This window comes from Xyrauchen texanus, chromosome 13, assembly GCF_025860055.1.
Source record: "Xyrauchen texanus isolate HMW12.3.18 chromosome 13, RBS_HiC_50CHRs, whole genome shotgun sequence".
In the NCBI taxonomy this organism is placed as follows: Eukaryota; Metazoa; Chordata; class Actinopteri; order Cypriniformes; family Catostomidae; genus Xyrauchen; species Xyrauchen texanus.
The window spans coordinates 12522070-12549997 of NC_068288.1; the positions used below are offsets into that span (position 1 = coordinate 12522070).

The following is a 27928-nucleotide window of genomic DNA, read 5'->3' on the forward strand; positions in this document are numbered from 1 at the left end:
ACTGGTCACTTCTGATGACATTGATTTAACAACTGGAACTTGATGGATTATGTTTATGCTGACTTGATCTGCATTTTGGAGCTTCAGAGTTCTGGCCACCATTTACTTGCATTGTATGGATCTACAGAGCTGAGATATTCTTCTAAAAATCTTCAATTGTGTTCTGCAGAAGAAAGAAAGTCATATACATCTTAGTTGGAATATGGGGGAGCAGTGGCGGTTGTAGCTTGTATGGCGCCCTGGGCTTGGAATGCCCCCCTTCAGGGTAGAGGTCTGAACAGGCCTTAAATAGACACCCGACCCGTACCCGAGACCGTGTGGCCCGAACGATACCATCATATTTTAAGCCTGAACCAGATCCAACCTGAAATAGCTTACTATCTAATTTCTTCTCTAAGCAAGTACTCTTGGCTGTATTTTATGTACGTAGCTAGGCAACATTTAACAATACTGAAACATTAAACATACAGTTTTAACAAGCCCCTCAGTACACCAGAGCAGAAGGGAAAAAAAGCGTTGCCCTACCGTTTATGTGCTGAAACTTCACCTGGTGCAGAACAATATAGACACAGTGCAAAGAATGAAACGGAGCGCAAGTGACTCGAAAATGTTAAGTTCTTTTCAACTTGACATGGTGTTTATAATATCCAGCGCGTGTTCGTAACTGGGGAAAACAGAACAGATGTGCGCAAAAACACTTTTGGTGTGAACTACCCCTAACTCATCCATTCGTGCGAGTTTGTGAGTGAAAGCGCGTGTGAGAAACAAGTTTGGTAAGCCTGTTGTTTTTTTCATTAATTACAAACCCGAACCCAAAGTCATACTTGAAAAACTGACCCGAACCCGGCCCGAAACCCGTCGGATTCTCGGGTCCCGTTGGGCCTGAGTCGGGTTACAGACCTCTACTTCGGGGTGCTGATATCTACAGGTATAACTATCTGTTTATATCTGTGAAATATTAAGTACTTTTGAAATTACTACAATTCTGTTTTAAGCCAATATTAATGGAGATAATGTCGACTGAATATTATTGTGGTTATTGTTGCCATTGTCAAAAGTCTGACAATGTGAGACTAGACATTATCTAACTAAAAACAATGCAGAATCACTTTAAGTGCAGGGAAAAAGAAAAATGTTTTTGCACAAAATGAGGATGGCAAACTTCACTTTGGCACTTTCCAAGTGTTCCTTAGATACAGTATGGCAACAACTGAATTATGGTGGATTTAGACGGCTCTCAATGATTTGATCTGTATCCTATTCGTTCAAGATGTAATTTTCATCCTCTAATGGATGTAGAGACAGCACACTGACAATTCCCGAGACACCTTCTCCTGTTCTGAAAGATGAAGTTATACAGGTGACATTTCTATTGTCAAGAAAAGCTGCTGCTGGTGGAACCTTTTCAGCAGGAAAGTTTCCAAAAGCCTTTTTTCCCATTTTAACCCCAGTCCAATCATAATCAGTGACTAAACACTGGTGGGAAACTTTTCATTTCATAGAGGCATGACTGGAGAGATGGAAGATGAAGCTGGCAACTATGGAGATGCATGGGCATGTAACTCTGTCAGAATAATATAGCAGGTTGCAGGTGCCCTGTGGTTGTATCTATAATGAGCTGCATATTTATATCCAATCAGTGACATGTAGGGTGGCCTATATCTACATTTCACCTTAGAAACACTCATATGAGCATGTTAACAGCCCTGTCCTATATTCATTATTTAAGTCATAATGTGGATAAATGACAGAAACTACTAACAGAAAAATGCAATAAAAGTGGGCTGTTTCTTATATGCAGCCAAAGCAACTGCATCAAAAGCAAACTTTCACTCACCACCAGCACAGAAGTGCGCACCACCTCGGAGACGCTCTGGCGTAGTTCAGCGGCGGTGCCGGGCTTACTCAGACCGCGCGTGAACTTTCGCGTCTCGGGCTGAGCCAACGAGGCCATCGCACCTTGCGTCAGTTGGATAAATGAAGATTATGAATACATGTCACTAGAAATAACACAGGTAGTCCCCCGAGGAAGTCCTCAATTGGGACCTGCCCTTCACAACAAGACGCGATGACGCATTCCTCACAGTTGTACCATGGAGCTAGACTGGTCATCTATCCACTTTGCAGCTCCATACTTCAGTGTTGGTTTTCGCAGCATCATATAGTCCGAGAGGTCGAGAGGTAACGCGTTCCCGTTGCACCGTTACTTCATAATCGAGAGCTCCCAAGAGTCCCGCGCGCCGCTTCGTGCCAGTTTCACACTGCCCGTAAGCATGAGTGTATGGAGTTATATTTGTGCCACAATTCTACGCGCACAAAAGTTTAATTTGAGCGCATAAACTGGATTGCACACAAACTATCATCTTGTGTGTGCAGAATTTTTTTGCACTCAAAATATCTTCTTGTGCGTGCAGAAAAACAATTGTACTCAAAATATCATCTTGCATGTGCAGAATCAATTTTTTGCACTCAAATTATCATCTTGTGTGTGCAGAATTTTTTTTTTGCACTCAAAATATCATCTTGTGCGTGCAGAATAAACTTTTTTGCACTCAAAATAACATCTTGTGCGTGCAGATTATTATTTTTTAACTCAAAATACCATGTTGTGCGTGCAGAATTTTAGTATTTGCACTATAAATATCATCTTGTGCATGCAGAACATTTTTGTGCTCTCAAAATATCATCTTGCACGTGCAGAATTTTATTTAAAGAAAATTTGCACTCAAAATATCATCGTACGCATGCAAAATAACTTTATGCCCTCAAAAGGTAATCTTGCTCGTGCAGAACATTTTTGTGCGCTCAAAATATAATTTTGTGCGTGCAGAATTATGGCACATATATAACTCCATAGAGTGCGTGATGAGGCTCCTGCGCGAGCAGCAACGCCTCCTCTCAGTTTAAACAGGAGTACAAACTCCAGCTCTGCTGACACTGACAGCTATCCGAGATGAGGAGGTAGATTACTTTCAATTCACTCCCGCTTGAAGGCTAATGTGTTTGATTGATTATTTGTTGTGCAGGCTCCAGTTTAATTAAATATGAGAATTAATGTGTAGCACTAAAAACAATCTCTATGGGGCCTACATATATAATGCAATATTAACCCTCAAATGCATACCTCGGGCCTTTAGTGACCCGGGGGACCTCATTCCACCCCCTGTACCTCATCTATTTTTTAGAGTTCTGCCCACACCTCTTTAGTATTCTTAAACCTTTCTCTTCTGAATGGTGTAACAAAATAAATAAATAAATAAGTCAAAATGGCAAATAAATAAAAATAATTGAAATAAATAATAATACATTCAAACTATCAATTCTTTATAAATGCTTAACTACCAAAAGTGTGCTAAAGAGCAGAATAGTAATGTTTGGCTAAACACCCATGCATTCAAGGGTTAAGGTATTATTAACAGGTTAAAAATGATTAATAGGTATTCATTTGGTACTATAACAACAGTAGTTACACAAATTATGAGAAAAATGTATTATGGCACATTACAATTCAAAGCACTATTAATATCTTATTATTAATGCCTTGTAATAAGTGCCTGGAGTATAATTGTTTATTAAGAGGTGATATTTGCCCCCTAGAATTGCTTTTCAGGGGTATTATACAAGGGTCAAATACATCATTTTAATCAAGTTATGGTGTCTAAGCCCATTATAGGCCTAGAATATAATATTATGAAATAATTCAAATGTTAGATTATAGATAAAAACAGATGAATTCACTCTTTTGCATTTGACACATTTGTAAATAATAATGATTTAAGTCACGTAATACTTTTTTTTTTTTTTAAGAGAATAACGCATTAAAACACAGTCGGCATTGAAAATGTATTTTCATCATGTGTTATTATGCATATAGGCTTATCACAGTCATTATAGTAATTTTATAGTCGTTATAGTAATGCATTAAATTGTGGTTCATTATTTATGGGAATAAATTGTTGTATTGTGGATATCATTAAGTGATGTTACTGTGTGTTTTTTACTAAAGGAGGCGAATGAGTTAAAATGTTGATTTTAGAATTTCATACAAAACCCTATAATTTGTGACGTTTCAAATGTGCATTTTTACTTTACTGTGACGGTAACAATATAATAAGCACTAACTAAAATGTCAAGGTTAGAATAACGTGTTTTAGTGCGCCGACTAGCGGTGATAGTGCCATACTGCAATTTCAATTGCTTGCACCAGTATACTGTCAGTCTTTTCCTCATACTGTTAATAAATGAACACTATCCAAATGCAAAGCATATTTTAATTGAATATTCTGCAAATAACAATACACTTTTACAGTCTGCACCTTCTTATACAAATCACAATTTTCAAACTGTCTCAGCAAGAGAATAATAAAATGATTGACCACAACACTATGATTATGTTAACAAGAGAATAACATCATACAAACACTCACCCACACATACAGTACATGCACAAACACAAACATGTGCATATGCACACACACTAGGGTCTTGTGCTCTTTAAGATGCATTTAAAACACGCAACGGTCAGTTCGGGTGAGGATGATATAGGACACTGTTTTAACAATGACAGTGTCTATTTAATTATCACTGACATGCCAGAGCAGTTTATTCATATTTTCCATTTCAGACCAGACCTGCTTGCTTTATGTGTTTGTGCATAGCATAAAATGCAGCTCTTGAATGCACTGCACCTTTTAAAAGACTACGAACAAGCTGATTAGACCTTTACCCTTGGTCCGTTTGTAGACTCCTTGTTCATACAATGACTGGAACAGGCAAGTGCGATTGAAGATGCATATCCCCACGGGTATAGATACAAACATGCAGCACTAAAACCTTTCACACAAGCAGAGACCGGACACAAGAACAAACACGAGGATAACTGAACTAAATCAAACACATAGAAAAATAGGTAAATAACAAGTAGGTCCAAAGCATATCATATAAGACATGTTAAAAGGATCCGGAACAGTTCGTGTAGACACAATGCAGTGAGTAAAGCTTGTGAATTGTTCAGACAGCGAGAGGTGCGACTCCTCCGTCTGACCATATCAGATGTTGCCGAAGTCTTTGAGCGTTCACGCCACTTCTGAAAATGGTCTTGAGTGTCTCCCTGATGCCGAGAGATATTTTGTGCAACCAAAGTGAAAATGTGTTTCTGCCTTTAAAGAAATAGGTTTTGCGCATACAATGGTATTGGTGAATATTAGATGCTATGCCCACAGAGTCACAAGGGACTTTCAGTGAAATTAGGGTGTCAAACATCTCAAAGTTCAAAGAAACTCTAGGTAAATTATTTGAGTAGGACATAAACATATTCTGCAGGTCCGTTTGGCCAAAAACACTATGTAACACAATTTGGGTTCCTGGGTGGTAAGTGGTATTTCCTAATTGCTTATGCCTCAAAAGTATCGAAAATGGCTATTATTCCCCACAAACGTAGTTTTTTGAGACCAGGACTGTGATATTCTGAAATGTACCTATTTCCAATGAGAAAAAGGGCGAATGTGTGTCTTTTCGTTCACAAAGTCAGACAAAAACAACATATGAATCCAAATTAACATGTATTTATAGTAAAGTAATACAAAAATGACTACAAAAGATTTAATGCGAGTAGTTTTTCGAGATTTACGATTATACTGTAAATCACTTTCACGGATCAGCTTCCAAATGTAGTGTCCCATCATGTTCTCATTATACTGTCCTTGGTAGTGGCGTTCAAAGTCCAGTATATCCTAAAGGAAGCGCTCCTCCGAGAATGCTCACGTGTTCTCCTTGAATTTATCAAGATGAGCATTAAGGATATGGAATTTGAGGGACATCCTACACCCCATTGTGCCGTAGTTCTTCACCAGAGTCTCAACCAGCTCCACATAGCTTTCGGCCTTGTGATTGCCCAGGAAGCCCCAAACCACTGCGACAAAGATGTTCCAAGCCATTTTCTCCTCACTAGTGAACTTCTTGGGGAATTAATTCATTGCACTCCAGGATCTTCTTTACCTGTTGTCCGACGAAGACACCGGCTTTGACCTTTGCCTCAGACAGCTTAGGGAAGAAGTCTTGAAGGTACTTGAAGGCTGCCGACTCCTTATCTAGAGTTCTGACAAATTGTTTCATAAGGCCCGATTCCACCAGTGGCTCCCACTTGACGTTGTTCCTCCCCACAGAGAACTCGGTCCATTGTGGCCAGTCCCGCCTGTGGTAGTGCGCCTTGTTGTCCCCGCTGTCCCAAAGGCATCCCAAAAAACATCTGACAATTTTAACATAAAATTCCTAGCAACAATTGTCCATCTTACCTTTGTCCATCTTTGGGTTTGTCTTGATCCCCGACAGGCATTGCCAAAATATGCCTTGTAGGCCTCACACATCTTAGCAGATGCTTCCACAGAGTAGTTTTTCACTCTTGTCTTGATAAATTGGCCGCGGACAGTAACAACTGTCTGCAAATTGGCCTCTTGATGACATCACAGAAAAATGCAGATATGTATCCACTTAGGCAGCTGGAACTAAACAGAACTGGTGGGCTTAAGGCCCCTGTATTTATACTACTATTTACATTACTGGAAAGTTTGAGAAAGTTCTAGAAGTTTACTCAGCATTGAATCTATCTGGAATGTTCTGGAAAATAGGTACATTTCAAAATATCACTGTCCTGGTCACAAAAGCACATTTATGGGGAATAATAGCCATTTTCTATACTTTTGAAGCTTAAGCAATTAGGAAAAAACACACAACCCAGGACCCATAAAATAATAATAATAATAATTTGTTACACACTGAAATTAAAGCTTTGTCACCTTTCAGACATATTTGTGAGAGTCATTGCATAATGTTCTAGTCGATTAAAATTATGAACATTAATGGGTAGCCCTCTACTCTGATGACAGGTTTCATTTTGACCATTGAATTTCCATGACTTTTACAGTACTTTGTGGTTATTTTTATACAATTCATTGGATAGAGAGTGCACTCATTCAGAGCAATTTCTAGCCAATACATTTTAGAGCTGAGCATGACTAGACATGTCATATCAACAATAGAAATTAAAATTTCCATCATTTCTCCAGGCCTAAAAATCACAATTTTAAAATTCCCTGATATTTCCAGGCTTTACATGACCATGGGAACCCTGTGATAATTAAGTGTTTACAATGGTTCAAGATTTGGGACCATTCACCAAAATGGTCAAAATACTATGATTTATGATTTCAATCCAAATAGTGAAACCAAAACAAGATGCATAATTAACACAAAGACATACAATTGCATTTTAAAAGAAGCCATGTTGAGCATGATAACATCAAACTTAAAGATGGCTGTATAACTTGTTTTCACTGTAAAGTAAGCCACTAAGACTCTTACTGTGCTTAAGATCGGGGTTAACTTTAAGACATGTATAAGGTCCTGTTCACATCAGTCTCTCTCCACAGCATCCTGAAATAGGCTTTTTTAGAGCTGTGGAGTTCAAAGTTAGCTCATTACCTGTCCTTCAAGGTTAAAGTTCAAAAGTCACAATCATTGGGATCGGAGAAGCGAGATCCTTCCCGACTCCCTAAATACACAGCAGAGGCCGATTTAGATCTGCTGGTACCGGCCTGACCCTGATTCTGACTGGACCCTCCAAGACAACTGTTGTTGTTGTTAACCTCAGCATCCATTGTTTCCGTGGTGATGACCCAGCTGGCAGGACGCCACTTCTTCAGAGCATAAGGCGTCTTTACTCGCTTCTTGATTTTGTCTCCTGATCCCTCTGTCATGTTGCCGTCAGACTTGCCTGCAGCGGGAGATATAAGAATTGACCTCGTTAAAAATGGTTCCAAAAGCCGTTCAATTAGTTTTAACGAATGTATCATGCAAATATATATAAACCCTCATAGTGTTTCTAATCCTGTACACTGCAACTGTGGTGCTCCTGCAATTGGCTTAGTACTTCTCCTAATCAGCACAAATGCGCTTGTCAGGTGCTGCAACTGTGGCGTCTTTCGGGCAGTGTAAAGGGGCAAAGCATTATTGTCTTAGCGGAGGTATTGCACAAACACCGTTCACCCTTCAGCAGGGTTTTTATGCTTACACATAGCCTTAACAATGCTCACCCTTTTGCAAGGGCGCATCGCACGGCATTGTTTATTCTTCTGCAAGGACATTGCCCAAATTATGCTCACCCTTCTGCAAGGGCTCAACAACTCTCAAAAGTCTTCCTTCTGCAGGGTATGGTTCAATTATATGAGTACTTCAGGGTTTTTCCTGCACTGAAAAATGTTCAGTAGCGCCGAAGTGAAATTTCAGGCCGCCATAGCAAAATTTATGACATAAAGTGTCAAAAGCAAGATCAATAAGCGCTAAATCTGAATTGCTTTTATTTGCCAGTGCATGTGCAGTACAGGAATTTACTTTAGCCAAGTTTGACATCTGCTCAACATGCAAACAGAAGACACAATATGCCAATTACAGTACCACATACACAATACCATACATATTTATCTTTGCAGGTTTTAATTGAGAAACGATTCAGCAATGGGAAAGAAAATATGTAAGTGTCTTTTGGTCCTGGTTTGAACAGCCTTGAAATGTCTACCAGACGGAAGCATTTGGAACAAATCATTAGCGGGGTGGGAATGATCTTTTATAATCTTTGTAGCCCTGTTAATAGTTCTAGACTTGTAGAGCTCAGCAAGTGATTGAAGGTTGCAGCCAACGATCCTTTCAGCACATTGATGTAATGCTGAAGTGGTTTCTTTGATATATTATCAGCAGAGCCTAACCAAATAATAGCTGAAGATGTTAAAACACTCTCAATGATGGCTCTGTAAAACTGTATTAGAATGGGGTTGTGCAATGTCCAGTTTCCTTAGCTTAGAAAGTACATTCGTTTCTGTGCTTTCGTAATAATCAATATGATATTATTGTCCCATTTTAAGTGTTAGAGAGGATGATGCCTAAAAATGTGCAAGATTCCACCACATTAACTGTTGAGTCTTTGATCGGTAATGGATGGATTGCTGGGATGTTTCCTGAAGTCGATGATAATCTCAACAGTCTTAGTGGTGTTGAGGTCCAAATTGTTAGTGCTACACCACAGTGTAAGTCTCTCCACTTCCCTTTTGTAGGGACTTTCATCCCTGTTCTTAATGAGACCAATGAGTCATCTCGATGTCATCAATGTCATCTCCGAACTTCAGTAGTTTGATCGAGGCATCACTTGAAGTGCAGTCATTGGTATACAGGGAATATAGTAATGGAGAGAGCACACATCCTTGGGGTGCACCAGTGCTGGTTGTCTGACATAGGGAGAGGTGGGGGCCAATATGAAAACACTGTTTCCGATTTGTCAAGAAGCTGAGAATCCACTTCCAAATGGATGGATCAACATCCATATCATAGAGTTTCTTCACTAATAGACCTGAACTTAAGGCTGAATTGAAGTCCACAAACAATAATCTGACATTTGTGTCTCTGAGATCCAGATGTTGTAGGATAAAGTGTAGTGCAAGCATCATCCACTGATCTATTGGCCTTATAGGCAAATTGCAGAGGACCCATATGAGAAACAGTGATTGATTTCAGGTAATGTAAAAACAATCTTTCAAATATTTTCATAATGACAGATGCAAGTGTAACAGGCCTGTAATTGTTAAGGCAGGTTATTTTGTCCTTTTTTGGAATCGGAACGATAACAGAAGATTTGAAGAAGTCAGTGATTGGTTGAAAATGTCTTAAGATTAGAGCGAGTTGTCTTGTACAGTGTTTTAATGTGGATGGCCTTTTTCTTGGATGGCAATTCTGTTTACAGAAGAGCTCGAACACCTCCTGTTCCATAATTTCAACACAAGGGACTTGTAGAAGATGTCGTATGCGCTTGAATAAGCATGTGAGTTAGCATAATTTTGGTTGAGGTCACTGGTGGTCCACTAAATATGCTTCTCACGTGGAACGTGGATGTGCGTGTGGTGACTGAAGACTGGTATTACTTGCATGTCACGCGATCCACCGAGAATCTCTCACGCAAATGATGAGCTCTTCTCAATCCTACTACTGTATACTGGAGCATGTGCACGCGCGTCAACAAAGAGAAAACACCTGCACCAGCATCAATTACAAGTCTTTTCACATCTACACATTAATACACCCGTACTAACATTTATCACAGTAAACTTTAACAGATTTCTTTCATTACAACTGTGGTAGTTGTATTAAAGTGAAGTTTTTAAATGTGTTTTGATATTTTCGTGCAAGCATGCACTACGTCTAGGCGCAAGTGGGTTGATAAAATCGTGCGAAAAGCGCAAATGGACTGAGAGTGGGAAAATTCTGAGGTTTCTCTCCGGTTATTGCACCGTCTACATCCTATTTTAAATTCCATTACCTGTCAAGTCAATATAAATGAAGACTATCCATAAGAATTTGGTGCAATGCAATGCTTTAGAAGAATAGAAATATGGACCATTTGACCACTTTTGTGGAATAACTCAGCACTGGAACAACGGGAGACAAATCGAGAGAGTTCAAGAAAGGCTATGTTGTTTAGCAGTGAAATACTACAGAGGATGTTGTGCTTCCTCCTGCATCCGGACCGCAATGAATGTTTATCGGCCTGTCTCACCTGTGGTCTTGGCGCTGTTATGGGACACTTGAAACATGCTTTGCTGCTAACCCATTGTTCATTGTTTTGCAATGTACCGCATATTTGTTATATGTTTCTCTATCTAATGTTTTCTGTTTATATTCTGTAAAGTGTTCTTAAGCTTTGGAAAGGCGCTATACAAAATTAACTTATTACTATTATTATTAATAATCATATTGCCCAACTGACACATAAATCATGGCTAGTTTTGAAAGTGATTGAAAGCTCTTTCATATCATCTGCTGGTAGAAACCCCAAACTGCAAATGACGGAACTGAGTTTAGACTTTGCGCCGAGAACAGACATGTTGCTCAGACGTCTTTTTACAATTATAGAAAAATAGGTTTGCTGCAGTTAATGCATTGTGCTGGCTTAGAATTAGTACTAAGACAGTCATTGCAGTCATGAAAATAGAGAAAGAAAGAAAGAAAGAATGAAGATCATTGTAACATACACTCATTCTATACCCACCTAACAATGGCAGTGTAGTGATGGACAGATCCAGTGAGTTGGGCCTCTCGGGTCTGCGCACCCTGTTCTGTCTGAGCAGGGTTTCTCCACGTGTCTGGACTGTGCTTTGGGCCTGTGGAGGAACCACGGCTGTGGCAGGACAGGGACCAGGCAGTGCAACAGGCTCCAGGGTAGAGGAGGATGGGGCTTCCCCAGTTGGAGCAACACTCTCACTGTTCTCTCCTCCTTCCCCTCCTTCCTCAGTATCTCCATCCTCGTCTCCCTCTCCATTGTTGTTATTGCTGTTGTTGTTGTTTGCATTGTCGGGATGCGCCTCTCTTCTCAGCAGAGGTTCCTGCTCATCAGGGCTGGTGGTCAAGAGGCCAAAGTCCTCTGAACTCAACACTGCACTTCCTGCTGACTCGGGTGCGGCTCCGGCCGCATATTTATTAGCGGTTGCCACAGCTTCGTTGTTGGCAACAGTACTCAGCCGAGGCTCATGTGCTGTGCTTACTGCACTAGCTTTGGCCACGCCCATCTCAACTTTTTTCAGATTGGACTTGCCAAGTTTTCCAAATTTCATCCGCAGTGATGAAGACAAAGAAGTTGGTATTTTCCCAGAGGGCTTACCGTGGAGGTTTAGGCTACTTGGTCTCTTAGGGACGTTTTGCTGCTTGGGTAAGATGGTTGGTGGGGTGTCAGCATGGCATCCGGAACCCTGTGACCCTGAAACGTCAGCAGCTACGTTCATGAGGGGGTAGAAAGCGATGTGCGAGTTCACAGATTCCGGAGAACAGAACTGTTTCTGCGAATATTCCATCAGACTCTCATCAGAGCTCTCCCGCAGATTCCTCTGGACTTCATTTGGGTCCAGTTTTGTTGTTTCGAGGTCCTCCTGGGTCAGCTGAGCACAAACAGGCTCACTCTTGCCACCTGGAGGAGGCTGGTTGGCAGGACAAGTGTCTGTGATGGGCACGTGGGTAGAGCTCTCTGCGCTAGACTGCCGTGATTGGGCCTGCTGCCACTCGTAGTTAATGCAGTTCCTGTTCTTCTCTGCAGGATTTGATCCTGCCATTGAGGACGGGTCTGCTGAGGTGTCATTGTGGAGTGCAGCTCTCTCATGATCTTCAGTGTTTGTGGATGAGTATTCGAGGTAAGATCCCACTTTGGGTGTCTGCTGTCCTATAGAGAAGTTCCTAGAAAATGTACGTTGTTTTAGTTGAAACTCATGAGATACAGAAGCACATAGACTAAAGAGCATCTCAAATGATAAATAAAATCAGCATTGTTTGTAACAGTTAAAATTATGATTATTATACAACAGTTAGTTGCGACGCATTCCAATGTGGCTGATATACAGTCCAGTAGTAATACGTAAGAGCAGTGCAGAGAAGTAGAGGTGGTTATTTTAATTCAAGCCTCTGACTTTATATCTTTATGCCAGTAAGCAGTGTCAAGTGAGCGTCTTTCATGTGTTATGAGTGAGTTTTTCATTGTGAGAGCATCTGCATGCTACCTGTGGTTATACGGTGCAGCGCTGGGGTTGAGAGCAGGACTGACTGATTTTTCTCTGTCCCAGATGAGCAGCAGTTCAGTGAGTCTCTCCTCTGCACACTGAGCTGTAAGTCGGGCTTCAGCATCTTGATCCCAGCAGTCCTCCATGGTCTCTTTCAGAGAATGCACCGTCTGCACATTAGCACATAAACACACACACACACACACACCCTCATTCATAAACCTCAACAAACATATTATAGATGGTGTTGATGAGTGTTGTTAAGATGTGCGAGTATTCACATCCTGATTTCTCACCAGGCTATTCTCTTTCCAGGCTTCTGGGAATTTGGGTCTTTCTTTTTCTCGGGATACATGTGCCTGCATGTCCTCTATAGTAGGGTGATTGCCCACCTCGGCCTGAAATGCCATCTGAAATGCTGGCACTGTCTCACCTGATGGGAGAGGAGTTTTAAGGAGATTAAAGAAGCTGTAAGCATTTTTTTATGAGAGAGAGTGCATGTGCTGAAAGTTAGCAAAATGGCAGAAATTGCTTAAAGCACTTTAAAGAACAAACAGCAGCTATGATATGGAGAGAGCTGCATATGTGTGTATATGTCAGTGGTACCTGGGAAGAGGTCAGCACACCGCATGAATGTCTCCCAGTAAAGCAGACCCAGAGCATAAACATCCACCTGCTTCAGCGCAGACTCACAATCTCTCAGATTTACCGCCCCCTCCAGCACTTCTGGGGCCATGTACCGTACTGTACCCACCTATAAAGTGTGGGAGATACAATAGATGTGATTAGATATATAGAACACAACTGGTCTGAACTGGTCTGGATTACTGTGTGCTGACCTCACTGATGGCACTGTTGTCCTCTTCTCCGTGCCCAGGCGGCTTCTTTCCCGTCAGAATCATGGAGAGTCCAAAATCACTGATCACACACGAGCCATCTGCCTTCACCAGCACATTCCTGCTGTTCAAATCCCGATGGGAGATGGCCGGTTTGTACACATCTAACAATGAGAGGAAGAGGGAGGGAGGGAGAGAGAGAGGGAGAGAGAGAGAGCAAGAGAGAGAGACAGAGCCAGCGAAAGGGAGGGAAAATAAGATAAGAGTAATTCACAATATCAGAATAATTTATAAATGAACATTAACCCAGATAAAATAAATGCTGTAAAAATGACTGCTCATTGTTAGTTCATGATATCTCATGCATTAACTAATGTTAACATTTAGAACCTTAATGTAAAGCGTTACCATCAGAGTTGCCACTAGAGAGCACTACAACCCATTAGGGTCTCCAAAAACAACAGTAAAGAATAAAGTAATGGTTTCTTAACTGGGTTGCTTCAAGACTCAGATTTTACATTTGGGATCAAGCAGTTCAGACTGATTATCATACAAAAGTAAATAAAATATTCTTAAAAATCAAATACTGAAAAGTGTTAAAGGTGTTGCAAGCGATTTTAGCATTCTGAAGCTTTTAAGTTACTGAGCCATTGAATTAGCCAAGCCCCCCTCATTCCAAGACCCCGCCCTCCAAAGATAACTTTGAGACCAAAATTGAGCAAAAGAGCAGCATTGTTTGTTCCTGTGGCTGTCAAAGTCAACAGTGGCACAATAGCGCCCTCAACTCTCATAACCTCAATGATCCGCTTCAAATGAGAACGAGCAAAATTATCGATAGATGAAAAGTGTCAATGTCCGCGGATTGCGGACACATTTTTGTTTTCTGTTTACAAAGTCTTCACCTGTCACAGAGACCGGTGAGATATCTCAGGACACTTATTCCTTTAATATCTTTAAGGGAGTAGGAACAATTTTTACATACTTTTCCATCAAAAAAAATTACCATTACCTGAATTGGCCCAATGAAATGAAATTTTTTTAACATAACAAGAAAACCAAATAAAAAACAACAACAAGGGCTTTATTTTCATGAGCGTGCTACGCAAAGCATAACGTGCAAGGACCGTGCACAACATCGCATCTAATTGTCTTGAGAGTGCTAATTCTAAGAGCAATTTAAATGAGTGTTTGTGTGTTTGTATTGTATGCTAATGAAGTGGCGCAAACTAGCGCAATTTTCTTATTTCCTGAGAAATAGGACAAGACATTTCAGAAGCACCTCTGTTCTCAGCGTAAAGTCTAAAATCAGTTCCTGCATTTGTGGTATGGAGATTCCACCAGCAGGTGGTAATAAAGTTCACGTCCAAACTCTCAAAAAATATACAGGAACATCAAATTATGTCCCTGGCAATCACTGTTGTAGCTGTTTTATGAAACAAAACTTTATGGTATTGGTGTAAAACCTTCTAGAGGTTCCATGCATATGAAAGGAGCATGTCATTGTCATAGAAATATTAATCCACAAAATAGGTCCATATTTCTATTCTTCTAATTCATTGCTTACAGACCATTTACACTTCATTTCCTATGAATGTGATGTCTTTGTTTATATCACAGGGAATTGATTATATAACGGGACGCTGAGGGTGCAATAACCGGAGAAGAAACTAAGAATTAAATTACACTTGACCCAGCACATTAACACTTCGCTCGAGCAATTTTGCCTAGATTTAGCGCATGCTTGCATGAAAATACCAAAACTCCATGGCCATGCCCACTGACTTTGGGCGTTTGACATCGCATAGCGTTGCGTTTAGCACTAGTGCTCTTAAAAATAGTGCCCCAAATGTGTGATTTACCAGCTGCTGAAGATGAGAAATGCACAGCACAGACATATCAATAATGTTTATAGATGGTTTCACGCTCCCAGCAGCCAATAATTCAGAGCACAAAACAAACTGTGGTCAGCACAAACGGTTTATTCTTGTCGCAAGTGAATCCATTTCTTTCTTTTAGCTTGTGTAGTTCTGATCATGGTTTCAAGGATGAGGGCATGTCATGCAATCTGCCTAGTAATTTGGCTTGTTAGCTTCTTCCAACTGACAGATGAATATACGCCAAAATACAGTTTAAGTGGATGCACAGAGTTTTGACTTTAACAATGAAAGGTATGGGAAAGAACTTCTCGTTCCTTTTAAAAAGGCCTTTTTATTTTACTATTCTAACTACGCAGGATTTTGTGGTTGGTTCCATATTATTACTTGCGTTTCATATAGTTTTTTTCCAACCTGCTTTACATGTTTTACAGTGTTTTTATTGAGAGTGTCATGACTTTTTGTATCATCTGATGCTTTTGAAATGCTACTGTTCACAAAAGAATTCATGTGTGTGGGCGGAATTTGGTAATTGGAGATAAGTGTACCAGGAAAGTAGCATGTTTCATTGTTCACTGTGTACAATGCATTTCTATGTATCTATTTAAAGATGTTGTCTATTTGTGTGCTTATTGTCAAAGATGCCCATGTTAGACACTCATTGAATCAAAATCTCCCTATGGGGATAAATAAAGACTACTAATGCTACTACTAACTGGTTTAGGGTGAGAACAGACCAAAAGATAACCCTTTTTCGGTATTAATCTTGACATCAACAGTCTCCTTGGCGATCATGATTTCAAGCTCAATTACACCTCCTAGCCCCATCTAGCGCTCTGTGCATGCATCAAGTGCTAGGAGGTGTAACCGAGCTTGAATTCGTGCTTGTGCTTAGAGACTGCAATGTCAAGACATACCACAAAAAAAGAAAAAAAGTTACATTCTCATATATTTTGGTGTTCAATGTTTTGGTCACATTCACTTGCATTGTAAGGACCTACAGAGCTGAAATTTTGTTTTAAAAATCTTCATTTGTGTTCTGCAGATGAAAGAAAGTCAAACACATCTGGGATGGCACGATGGTGAGTAAATGATGAGAGAATTTTCATTTGTAGGTGAACTTCTACTTTAAGACCTGTTGTTGGTAGATTGGAACTTTTCAGGACTCGCGCAAACTAAACTCAGCAAAAAAAGAAACGTTCTCTCCCTTTCAACTGCTTTTATTTTCAGCAAATATAACATGTGTACATATTTGTATGAACATAAAAAGATTCAACAACTAAGACATAAACTGAACAAGTTACACAGACATGTGTCCAACAGAAATTGAATAATGTGTCCCTGAACAAAAGGAGGATCAAGAACAAAAGTAACAGTCAGTATCTGGTGTGGCCACCAGCTGCATGAAGTACTGCAGTGCATCTCCTCCTCATGGACTGCACCAGATTTGCCAGTTCTTGCTGTGAAATGTTTCCGGACATTTCTGGGGGGAATGGCCCTAGCCCTCATCCTACGATCTAACAGGTCCCAGATGTGCTCATTGGGATTGAGATCCGGGCTCTTTGCTGGCTATGGCAGAACACTGACATTCCTGTTTTGTAGGAATCACGCACAGAACGAACAGTATGGCTGGTGGCATCGTCATGCTTGAGGGTCATATCAGGATGAGTCTGCAGGAAGGGTACCACATGAGCGAGAAAGATGTCTTCCCTGTAACGCACAGCGTTGAGATTGCCTGCAATGACAACAAGCTCAGTCCAATGATGTTGTGACACACCGCCCCAGCCCATGATGGACCCTCCACCTCCAAATCGATCCCACTCCAGAGTACAGGCCTTGTTGTAACGCTCATTCCTTCAATGATAATCGCAAGTCCGACCATCACCCCTGAAGAGACAAAACTGTGACTTGTCAGTGAAGAGCACTTTTTGCCAGTCCTGTCTGGTCCAGTGAAGGTGGGTTTGTGCCCATAGGCGATGATGTTGCTGGTGATGTCCGGTAAGGACCTGCCTTACAACAGGCCAACAAGCCCTCAGTCCAGCCTCTCTCAGCCTATTGCGGACAGTCTGAGCACTGATTGAGGGATTGTGCATTCCTGGTGTAACTCGGGCAGCTGTTGATGCCATCCTGTACCTGTCCTGATCCTGTGCAGGTGTTGTTACATGTGGTCTGCCGCTGCGAGGATGATCAACTGTCCTTCCTGTCTCCCTGTAGCATGGTCTCAGGTGTCTCACAGTACGGATATTGCAGTTTATTGTCCTGGCCACATCTACAGTCCTCATGCCTCTATGCAGTATGCCTAAGGCACGTTCACGCAGAAGAGCAGGGACCCTGAGTATCTTTCTTTTGGTGTTTTTCAGAGAGTCATTAGAAGTTTTTATAACTGTGACATTAATTGCCATCTGTAAGCTGTTAGTGTCTTAACGACCGTTCCACAGGTGCATGTTCATTAATTGTTTATGGTTCATTGAACAAGCATGGAAAACATTGTTTAAACCTTCACAATAAAGATCTGTAAAGTTATTTGGATTTTTACAAAATTATCATTAGTGTTTATTTCCAAGGTGCAACTTCTGTGACAGAGTCTTTGTATGAGGCCAGATATGATCTATGATTTAGGAAAGAAATGTCAGCATATATCAGGACTGCGCTGAAACAAAAAAAAATAGCATCACTTTCTTCCTTCCTTTAGTCTCTCTTTTTGTCTCATTCTTTCTCATCTCATTTTCATGCACTTCACATCAGTGAAGATATATAAATAAAACAAAATAAATAAATAAAACCTTATGACTAACAGAGCCTTTCACATTGAAAAAAGACAAAGAAAACGAAACAAAAAAGGTTTGAGAATTACACTCATTCTCGCGAGTCTGACTTCCTGCTTTCTCAGACTAAGGACATTTATAATGTATAACACACATACACAACCGCATGAGTGAGAACAGCATATGGGCTGCTGAGCTCCAAAATGACAAAAAAGTACAAAAAGGTATCATTAAAAGTAGTTTATACAACAGATTAGAGCATTGCACGTTTTCTTAAGCTATTTGATAGACTTGTGTGAGGTACAGACTCAAATTTAAATCGTTTTTCAATAAAAATCTCCCCTTATTCTGTAGCTCTCAAATCAAATATGGTGATTTTAGACACATCACGTCAGGTGAGGTCAGTCAATGATGATTGGTCATGTTGTGAGAAGACTGGGGAAAAAATACAGATTTTTTGATGCATTGTGATCTTCATTTGAACGATCTTGATATTGATTCTTAAATCCCAAGATCGATCTTTTACTATATGCGCAACTCTCTACAATGTGCGCAAATAATTTGCATATGAGACCAAATTTCATGATATGCAACCAAAAATGTCTGTTATTAGCCCCTGGCTGGTAAATGTTCAGATTTCACTCAGCATTGATGCAGTAGTATACTGGCTAAAGGTTCTGCATCCTTTCACAGCGGGTTGAGAGTTAAAAGTTTGATTTGATTGTTCTCTGGTCCAAAGACAAGATCCACGCAATCCATTTGTCGGTGAAACATATTTCTGTTAATATCCTTTCTATTTTTTTAGTCAATTGTTGATTTAAAACAACAAAACAATTTCATTCTCATCATGAATATCACGAATGAGGTAAAGAAGCCATTCGAGTCCTTATGCTCTCATTTACAGATGCTCGCTACAGAACTGCCGGTTTTCTTAAAGAGACAGTAACGATTTTTAGCAGGTGTTCAACTAATCAATGTAAATACTTGTAAATAATGTAAATTATGCATTTAACAATAAACATGTGCCAAAATATAATACATGCAATATAATATCATATTTATTGATGTAATAAATGGAAAGCTAAAATGTGACCAAAATGATGAAAAACAAATAAAACGTTTTTTTTTTTATATATATATTTTCTTAATGAACCTTGTAAGAAAGTCCCCTGTATAATTAACAGCATTAGCTGGGAGATAATGTATTTTATATGTAAGCAAAATTGACATTTTAACTGAAATATACCCATATGAATTTATATCTAATTGAATCGAGAACTTGTAAATCGTAATAGAATATTTACCATTTGATGAAATGAATCGGGAAATCTGTATCAATGCGCAGCCCTGTAAACAGTGACTTCGGTCCATTCCACACAAAACGTTTTCATAATTTGGACTACTTTTATGGTGCTTTTTTGTGCCTTTTTGGAGCTTGACAGCAGAAGTCACGTATGCTTGCATAGCATGGAAAAGAGCAGCGTAAAACTCTTCAAAACATCTCCTTTTATGTTCCATGGAAGAAAAAATGTCATACCGCAATGTCATTTTGAACAACATGAGGATGAGTAAATGTAGACAGAAATTCCATTTTTGGGTGAACTATTTTTTTTAATGTCTGTGTATCGTTTACTGTGTCTCACCTCCTCTCTGTGTCTCTGTGTGCAGGTACGCCAACCCTCTAGTGACAGACAGAGCCAAACGACAGCAGCTCAGCCAGTCCACACTCTGCTTGCTTAGATACGTGCACAGAGAGCCCTGGGAAAACCAGAGGGAGTACTCTATTCAGAGGAAATCAGCTGCAAAGTACAGGGAGGAGCGCACAGGAAAAACAGGAGGGAGGGGGAGTCAGTGAGGGGAAGAGGATGGTGAATCAATGGAGGCTGATATTAATACATAAAGAAAGGAGGAATAGATGCAGTGTATCAGACTACAATGTTTCCAAATGCACTTCTGCCTTACCTTGGGACTACCTCAGAGACGCCTCCTGTTGCCATGGCAACCTGGCTTGAGGCTAGCCCACAGGAAGTACGAGCTGAGAGCCCATAGTTATGAATAAATGAAAACTTCTCAGCTCAGTCAATAAAATCTCTTCCTCTATTAAAAGCGAGTGTTTGTGGGTGGGTGTATGTGGCAAGAGCACGAACATATGCAGGGTAAAATGAGGATATTGTGCTGGACTGTAAACAAACAGAAAGAGAGGAAAGCATTGAGAAAAAAAACATTGAAAAAAAGCACACACCAGCCTATGGTAGTTTGTTTGTCTTAGCTGGTTTAAGCTGGTCTCTCATCTTGAAAAATAAGCCAGCAGACCAGCCGGATCATGCTGGGACCTGACCAAACTTGCAAAGTGGTCTTCAACTGGTCTCCCAGCCTCACCACAGTGCTCAAAACCTCTCTAAAACCAGCCCACAGACCAGTCTGAGCAGGCTGGGAGAACAGCAAAGACCAGCAAACCAGGTTAGGCTGCTTATTTTAGCAGGGAAAAGAAAAAGAGGAAAACTGGAGATGAGAGTGAGAGTTCTAGGTGATATATGCAGATATGTTTGTGAACTGCTGTTACCACGAGATCAAACATGACATCAGATCCCCAAGGACACTAAATATAACCATAAAACAAATACGTGCATTAACACTTTCAGAGCTATGAGATCAAGGAGGAGGAATGTAAGAGGGGGAAAATACAATTAAATGGCTGAAAAGAAAAAAAAGAATAAGAATAATAACTTTGAATTTGAATTATTATTATTTTTTATTTTTTTGCTTTATGTGCTTTCCGGTTGGCTAACGTTTAAAGTACACAATGGGCACACAGTGGCCCAAAATCACTTGGACACTTAAACCAGACTTAAGATATGATCATAAATATTATTACATTAGACAGCAAAATATAAAACCAAGTGGCATTCATTTTATAGGAAAATTCCAGGTTCAATACAAGTTAAATCGATAGCATTTGAGGCATAATGTTGGTTTTCAACAAAAAATGTACCATGACTTGTCCCACCTTTTCCATCTTTGAGGTCATGTCATGAGGAATCAAATTTGCCTTGATATTTTGACATATTTTGTCTGTAATATAAAAAACATACTGTAAGTTTCAGACCTCAAAACTTCCTCTCCAGCCCAAAAAGAGCATTTATTGTTTCCACTCTGCAAAAGCGACTCGTTTTGAAATTGGCTAAATTATGACATCATAGTGCAGAGTCATATAAAGAGCCCCGCCTTCACAATATTACAGCAACACTAAAATTAGTACTATTTTTACTGCTGTTTGCCTTTCTCCAACGAAAAGATTAAGACATCAAGCAAGACCCCAGGTGCTGTTGTAACCAGCCCTGGTCGCCCCGCTCCGAACGGGACTCGAACCGGCGTCTCCGGCGTGGGAGGCGGGTGCGCTAACAAGGAGGCTAAAGGCTAGGGCTTTAAATGCTTGAGGTCACGAGAGTGAGGGTTTTACACACTGCACAGCTCTCTACCAGCTGGCTCCCATTACACTGTTGTTTTTCTGGTTGTGGAAAAACTGCATCTCTGCATTGCCTTCTGAAGGATCCCAACCTTAGGAGTAAATGGCTTAAATGTATTACTGAGAACGTCAGTAATGCCACTGAGTAACAAATTTAATTCTAATGTTTCATCTGTGTTTGTTTGATGTGTAAGGAATTGTATAGTCAGCTGTTTCTAAAAACAGCTTTTTAAAACAGTATTTTAACATTTACCGATTGGCACGAGATTATTTAGCAGAGACGGGCCACTTCTATTAAAATGAATGGGAGAAATTGGAACGCTCAACCAAGGAGCTCGGAGCGCCCAACGGTCAACAGATGTAGAGAGGATGTCCCGCCTCACAGTTAAAAGAGCCAGTCACCTTTTAGATACTGACATCGCCTGTCAATCAACTTCTGCATGCGCATTGGCTATACAAGATGGGAGAATTGCAGGGTTTTTTGTGTAATATGAGGTAACAATGAGACCAGTATTGTCAGATTTTATTGCTGATTTGAAATATGTTCTTTTATTGTAATCTTGACCAACTGTATTTGAGATTTCGGTCTTTCTCCATTCAAATAGATAGGAGCTGCACTGGCATGATTGGAAATAGCCTCCAGAGAGCGTTCCAAAGATGACCGGCAGTGGACTGACCCCAATTCACTACCAGTGTAAGTGCCTCAATGTAACCCAGATAAAAAAAAAATTTAAGATAAGGAGGGACCACCTCAAATTGAATTTTTGGGGCAATCAACATTATGCCACAAATGCTGTAGATTAAGCTTAAAGCAACAAGCACACTTTTTCAAGCAAACTATTTCACAAAAAGGAGTTTATTTGGTTTTACAAATAAAACCCCCGGTTAGAATGGTTGGAATTAATTGCAAAAATGCCTCAAAAAAGTTGTTATTGCTAAGAGAATGTCTAGCATCATTTGTTCGCAGATGCCACTTGCTTGTTATTTTGTGTATGATACAGTACAATGAAATTCATACATTTTTAAATGAGTGTCTTTAAGCATCCAAATAAGACAGCTGTATTTTTCCCAATTATGTAGACAATGCACCTTTGCTGTTCTGAAATTTTTTCGAGATTTCAAGTTTGGTTTCTTCACAGTTCTTGCGATACTCACATGAGGGTAGAACTCTAGTAAGAGGAAATATTCCGTCCTGCCTTCCGTGTCCACACATTCCTCGCTCTCTAAGAAGCGTGCTACGTTCTCGTGGTCCAGGAGGAGGCGGTAAATCTTGTGCTCATTAGTAAACTGCTGCCGGTTAGCAGAGATGAAAACTTTCACCGCCACAGAACACTCGTCCAGCGAACTGCGATACACTGTGCCATACCGGCCTCTGCCAATTATCTGTCAGGAAAGAGGACAGACAATAAGGGAAACCAGGCAAAGACAGATAGATATAAAGGAAGAGACACAGAAAGAATCAAGCCGTGATTAGGGTCTCTTACCTCCAGCAGTTTGAGGTTGTCTAAATCTAGAGAAGGAGGGGAAAACGCCGCCTCCAAAACATCCAGGCTGTGCAGAGAGTGTTTACCACGTCCTGGAATACACACAGGCACATAAATCACCATGCACACAAAGGTACAAACAATCTAAGATCATACAGGGGCCCCTAAAGTCAAACCAAGCAGCATCTGCAAATAATATATGCTGCACCTTATCTGTGCTATTCAATTACTTTCAAATAAATATTCCAGGTTCAGTTACATGTTAAAGGCACAGCTCACCCAAAAATGAAAATTCTCTCATCATTTACTCACCCTCATGCCATCCCAGATGTGTGTGACTTTCTTTCTTCTGCAGAACAGAATTTAAGATTTTTAGAAGAATATTTCAGCTGTGTAAGTCCATACAATAAAAGTGAATGGGTGCCAACATTTTTAAGCTCCAAAATCCACATAAGGGCAACAAAAAAATAATCCAGGCGACTCTCGTGGTTTAATCCATGTCTTCGAAGCGATATGATAGGTGTGGGTGAAAAACAGATCAATATATAAGTCATTTTTGGTTTTTGATGGTTTTTGATGATTCACATTCTTTGTGCATATCGAATTCATGATAAAAAACAACAACTTAAATATTGATCTGTTTCTCACCCACACCTATCATATCATGTCTGAACACATGGATTTAACCACTGGAGTCTTTTTATGCTGCCTTTATGTGAATTTTAGGACTTCAAAATTTTGGCACCCATTCCCTTGCATTGTATGGACCTACAGAGCTGAAATATTCTTCTGAAAATCTTCATTTGTGTTCTGCTGAAGAAAGTCACACACATCTGGGATGGCATGAGGATGAGTAAATTATGAGAGAATACAAATTTTTGGGTGAACTATCTGTGGCAGGGCGGAGGGCGGGGCCGGGTCGTGATCCTACACACACATGACGGACATGTCCGTAACGATCTCTCTCTCTCCCGCACGATCCCCTGCAGTCGACCTTTAACCCTCACGGAGGCATAATTAGCCTAATACGGGACCGGGTGTGTAGGATCACGACCCAGCCCCGCCCTCCGCCCTGCCACATTATCCCTTTAAGCACAATCGACAACATTAACAGCAATGGAAGCGAATGGGGCCAAACTGTAAATGCTAAAATAATCACAGTTTCAAAAGTATAGAAACAAGACATTAACAATAAAAAATAATGTAAAATGTAAAAATGTAAAATAAATTAACTTTTTCTGTGTAAAGTTATAGTTTTACAAACAGTAATCTAATTACACTGTAGAAGATGTCATTAGTAGTTAGTAATTAATTACATTTTAATAACCCAACACTGCTCAATGTAACCTTTTTTAAAGTAAAGGAGTGACGAGTCAAAAATGTTTTTATTGGTAATCAATATTATGCCTCAAATGCTATCGATTAAGCTGAACTTGTATTGAACCCGGAATAATCTTTTAACCTACTGATCTTTAGGTTATTTTTAGTGGATGTATAAAATCTGCTCCCCTCAATTTGTTGTGCTTGTACTGTTTTGCTTGAAATGTACACTTGTGCTTGTCTTTCTTCAAAACAAATGTCACTTAGTTTGATATTTTGTTGTCTAATGCAATGATATTCATACATTTTTAAATGTGGCTTAAGTGTCCAAATACATTTTGCATCAGGAATCATACAATCACTATGGCAACTCACCTCTAAGCACGCGGTACCCGGAAAAAAGCAGAACAACAAGGACAGCGACCATGGAGACAGCTGCTAAGGTGACAAAAATGGCTTCCTCTCTGTAAAGCCGGCAAGAATCTTGAAGGGGTCAAAAACAAAATGTTAATTAAGGAACCAGAAAGTGAACTATGTGCAAATGCTCCCCATTAAAAGTGCTCAACGAGTCTATAGTCATAAGAAAGAATCAAGCCTTTCAGAAGTGGTTTAAAATACTTGTTTTAGTGCAATGGTTGATTGACTGGTGAATAGGTGGTCCCGGGATGCACTAGGGAGGATTAGCATTTACACTACAAATGTGACATGGTCACACGCATTTTCAACTGCATCCAAATGTGGTTTGAGTGATCGGATTGGCCAATAGTACAAACATGATTTGTCTCATTCTCACTCATATACACTCCTGTTTCCATACTGTAATGCACGCACGCACACACTCACACTCACAGAGAGGCTGTGCGGTAGTGGGTGAGGGAGGAGGGAAGTCCTCAGTGAAGTTCATGTTGCACAAGTCTTTGTTGCAGCAGCAAAAGAGATACGTCCCATTCTGGACCACCGATGGCGGGTTGGTCACCACGCAGTGGTCAAAGCATTCCTGATGATCACCTACATTTGTCCAACAACCTGTATTCAACAGTGGGCACAGAGTTAAGCTGAAAGAGGCTGTTTGTGACTGTAAGCTCTTTGCATGAATGTGTGCGTTTGTTGGAGTGTCATGGTCTACCTTGCTTCACTAGTACGATTTCATTGTTTCTTTTCCCCCAGAGTCCAAAGCAGCGGCCTCCATGATTACAGCGAATGGTGGCGTTCTCAAGAAAGACACGCCCCTCTCCATGTCCACCAATCCGCTCCGCTAGAGCCTGCGGCTCTTCTGCATAAGCGCACTCCCTGTGTTCGCTCTGAGCAGCTACAGAGAGAGAGACAGAGATAGAAAGAGACAGGGGAAACTAGTTAAAAAGAGAGAGAACATTATAAAAGTATTATAACGTCTTAACATTGCAGAGGTAGCACGGAAGCAGACTATGCCACAGAAAGTTGCATTTACATAGGCTGTTTAATGCTGCACAAGCGACACATGTACATTTACAGCGTAATTACAATTGCAGAAATAAAGTTGACGTTAGTGTTGTAAATATACAGTATCTACACTCAGTGACCACTTTAATAGGGACACCTATACACCTACAGCAGTGGCCAAAAGTATTGGCAGTGACATAAATACATTTGTGTTTTGCAAAGTTTGCTGCTTCAGTATTTGTAGATTATTTTTGGACGTTTCTATGGTATACTGGAAACAATGACAAGAGTTACATAACTTGTAAATATTATTATTGGCAAAAACACTAAATTTATGCAAAGAGTCAATATTTACAGTGTTGACCCTTGTTCTTCATAACCTCTGCAATTCACTCTGGCATGCTGGATATCAGCTTCTGGGCCAAATCCTGACTGATGGAGATCCATTCTTGCCTTATTAGAGTTGATCACAATTTGTGGGCTTCTGTTTGTCCACTCGCCTTTTGAGGATTGACCACAGGTTCTCTATAGGATTAAGATCTGGGGTGTTGCCTGGCCACAGATCCAAAATTTCAATGTAATGATCTCCGAGCCACTTTATAATCACTCTTGCCTTGTGACATGGTACTCCATCATGCAGGACGTTTTGATACCATTCTTCATTCATGGCAGTGATTTTGGGCAGAATTGTGAGCGAGCCTCTGGACTATCAATTTTCCAGATGTCCCTAACTTCTTGACACCAGGCCATTGTCCAAAAGTCTTTACCTCACTGTGCATGCAGATGCACTCACACCAACCTGCTGCCAATATTGAGCTCTGCACTGCTGGTGACACGATTCCGTAGCTGACTCCTCAGGAGGAGACCTGGTGCCTGCTGGACACTCTGGGACGTCCTGAAGCCTTGCAGTTGAAACTCTCTCCTTGAAGTTTTTGATGATCCAGTAAATGGTTCTTTCAGGTGCAAAATTCTTTGCAGCCATTTCCTTGCATGTGAGGCCATTTTGATGCAAAGCGATGATGGCTGCACGTCTTTCTTTAGAGGTACCATTGCTAACAAGAACACAATGATTGGAAGCACTTCTTCCTTCCTTAAATAGCAATCAGTCTGCTCTTATAATCCAATCAGAATGATAGAGTGATGTCACCTGACTAGTACTCGTTCACACTTTCCCAGGTGCTGCTGATATGATTAGTGAAACAATGTTAGCTGGTCATTTTGTGGAAAAAAAAAAAACTGTAAAATTTGGGTTTTTGTGATAAAGTAATTTTTTTTTGGCCAATTAAGTATTTTGCAATTATTTAAAATGCATCTGATCACTCTGCAAAATAATCTAGAAACACTGTGAATCAACACATTTACATTTATGCATTTGGCAGATGCTTTTATCCAAAGCGACTTACAGAGCCCTTATTACAGGGACATTCCCCCCGGAGCAACCTGGAGTTAAGTGCCTTACTCAAGGACACAATGGTGGTGGCTGTGGGGTTCGAACCGACAACCTTCTGATTAACAGTTAATTGCTTTAGCCCACTACGCCACCACCACTCATGGCCAACAACAACTGAAGCAGAAAACTTTGCAAAACACAAAATTGATGTCACTGCCAATACTTTTGGCCAAGGCTGTGCTTATTCATGTGATTATCTAATCAGCCAATTGTGTGGCAGCAGTGCAGTGCATAAGATCATGCAGATACAGGTCAGGAGCTTCAGTTAATGTTCACATCAACCATCAGAATGGGCAAACAATTTGATCTCAGTGATTTGGAGTGTGGCATGATTGTTGGTGCCACACGTGCTGGTTTGAGTATTTCTGTAACTGCTCCGAATGGTGCCAAAAGAAAAAAACATCCAGTGAGAGGCAGTTCTGTGGATGGAAACTCCTTGTTGATGAGAGAGGTCAACAGAGAATGGCCAGACTGGTTCAAACTGACAGAAAGGCTACGGTAACTCAGATAACCGCTCTGGCTGACAGAAGTGTAACCTGACGTGGTCTTCTACTGTTGTACTCAATGAGAATTTCCAGACTGGTTCGAGCTGATGCTTGATTGGCCGATTAGATAATCGCATGAATAAGTAGGTTTATAGGTCTACCTAACAAAAAGGTCAGTGAGTGTATTTAATTATAATTAAATAAAAAAATATAAATATACTCTGTCTTGACAACAGCCAATTTTA

At 40.3% G+C, this 27928-nt stretch overlaps 1 protein-coding gene across 3 annotated transcripts in view; it reads right to left on the reverse strand.

Annotated features, from left to right (window-relative positions):
• Positions 1-4253: 4253 nt before the first annotated feature.
• The window catches only part of bmpr2a (bone morphogenetic protein receptor, type II a (serine/threonine kinase)), a 31374-nt gene continuing 7699 nt past the window's right edge, over positions 4254-27928 (reverse strand). For 2 of the 3 annotated variants that reach the window (XM_052140790.1, XM_052140792.1), the window contains 12 exons: positions 25456-25638; positions 25173-25355; positions 24705-24812; positions 23010-23101; positions 22681-22908; positions 19703-19817; positions 13424-13584; positions 13191-13338; positions 12881-13017; positions 12585-12754; positions 11090-12264; positions 4254-7771 (listed from right to left, as the gene is read on the reverse strand). In XM_052140790.1, the coding sequence (XP_051996750.1) occupies positions 7500-7771; positions 11090-12264; positions 12585-12754; positions 12881-13017; positions 13191-13338; positions 13424-13584; positions 19703-19817; positions 22681-22908; positions 23010-23101; positions 24705-24812; positions 25173-25355; positions 25456-25638 (2972 nt within the window). In that variant the 3' untranslated portion in view covers positions 4254-7499. The remainder of the gene's footprint in view (positions 7772-11089; positions 12265-12584; positions 12755-12880; positions 13018-13190; positions 13339-13423; positions 13585-19702; positions 19818-22680; positions 22909-23009; positions 23102-24704; positions 24813-25172; positions 25356-25455; positions 25639-27928) is intronic. The other variant, XM_052140791.1, reaches the window with a different exon arrangement.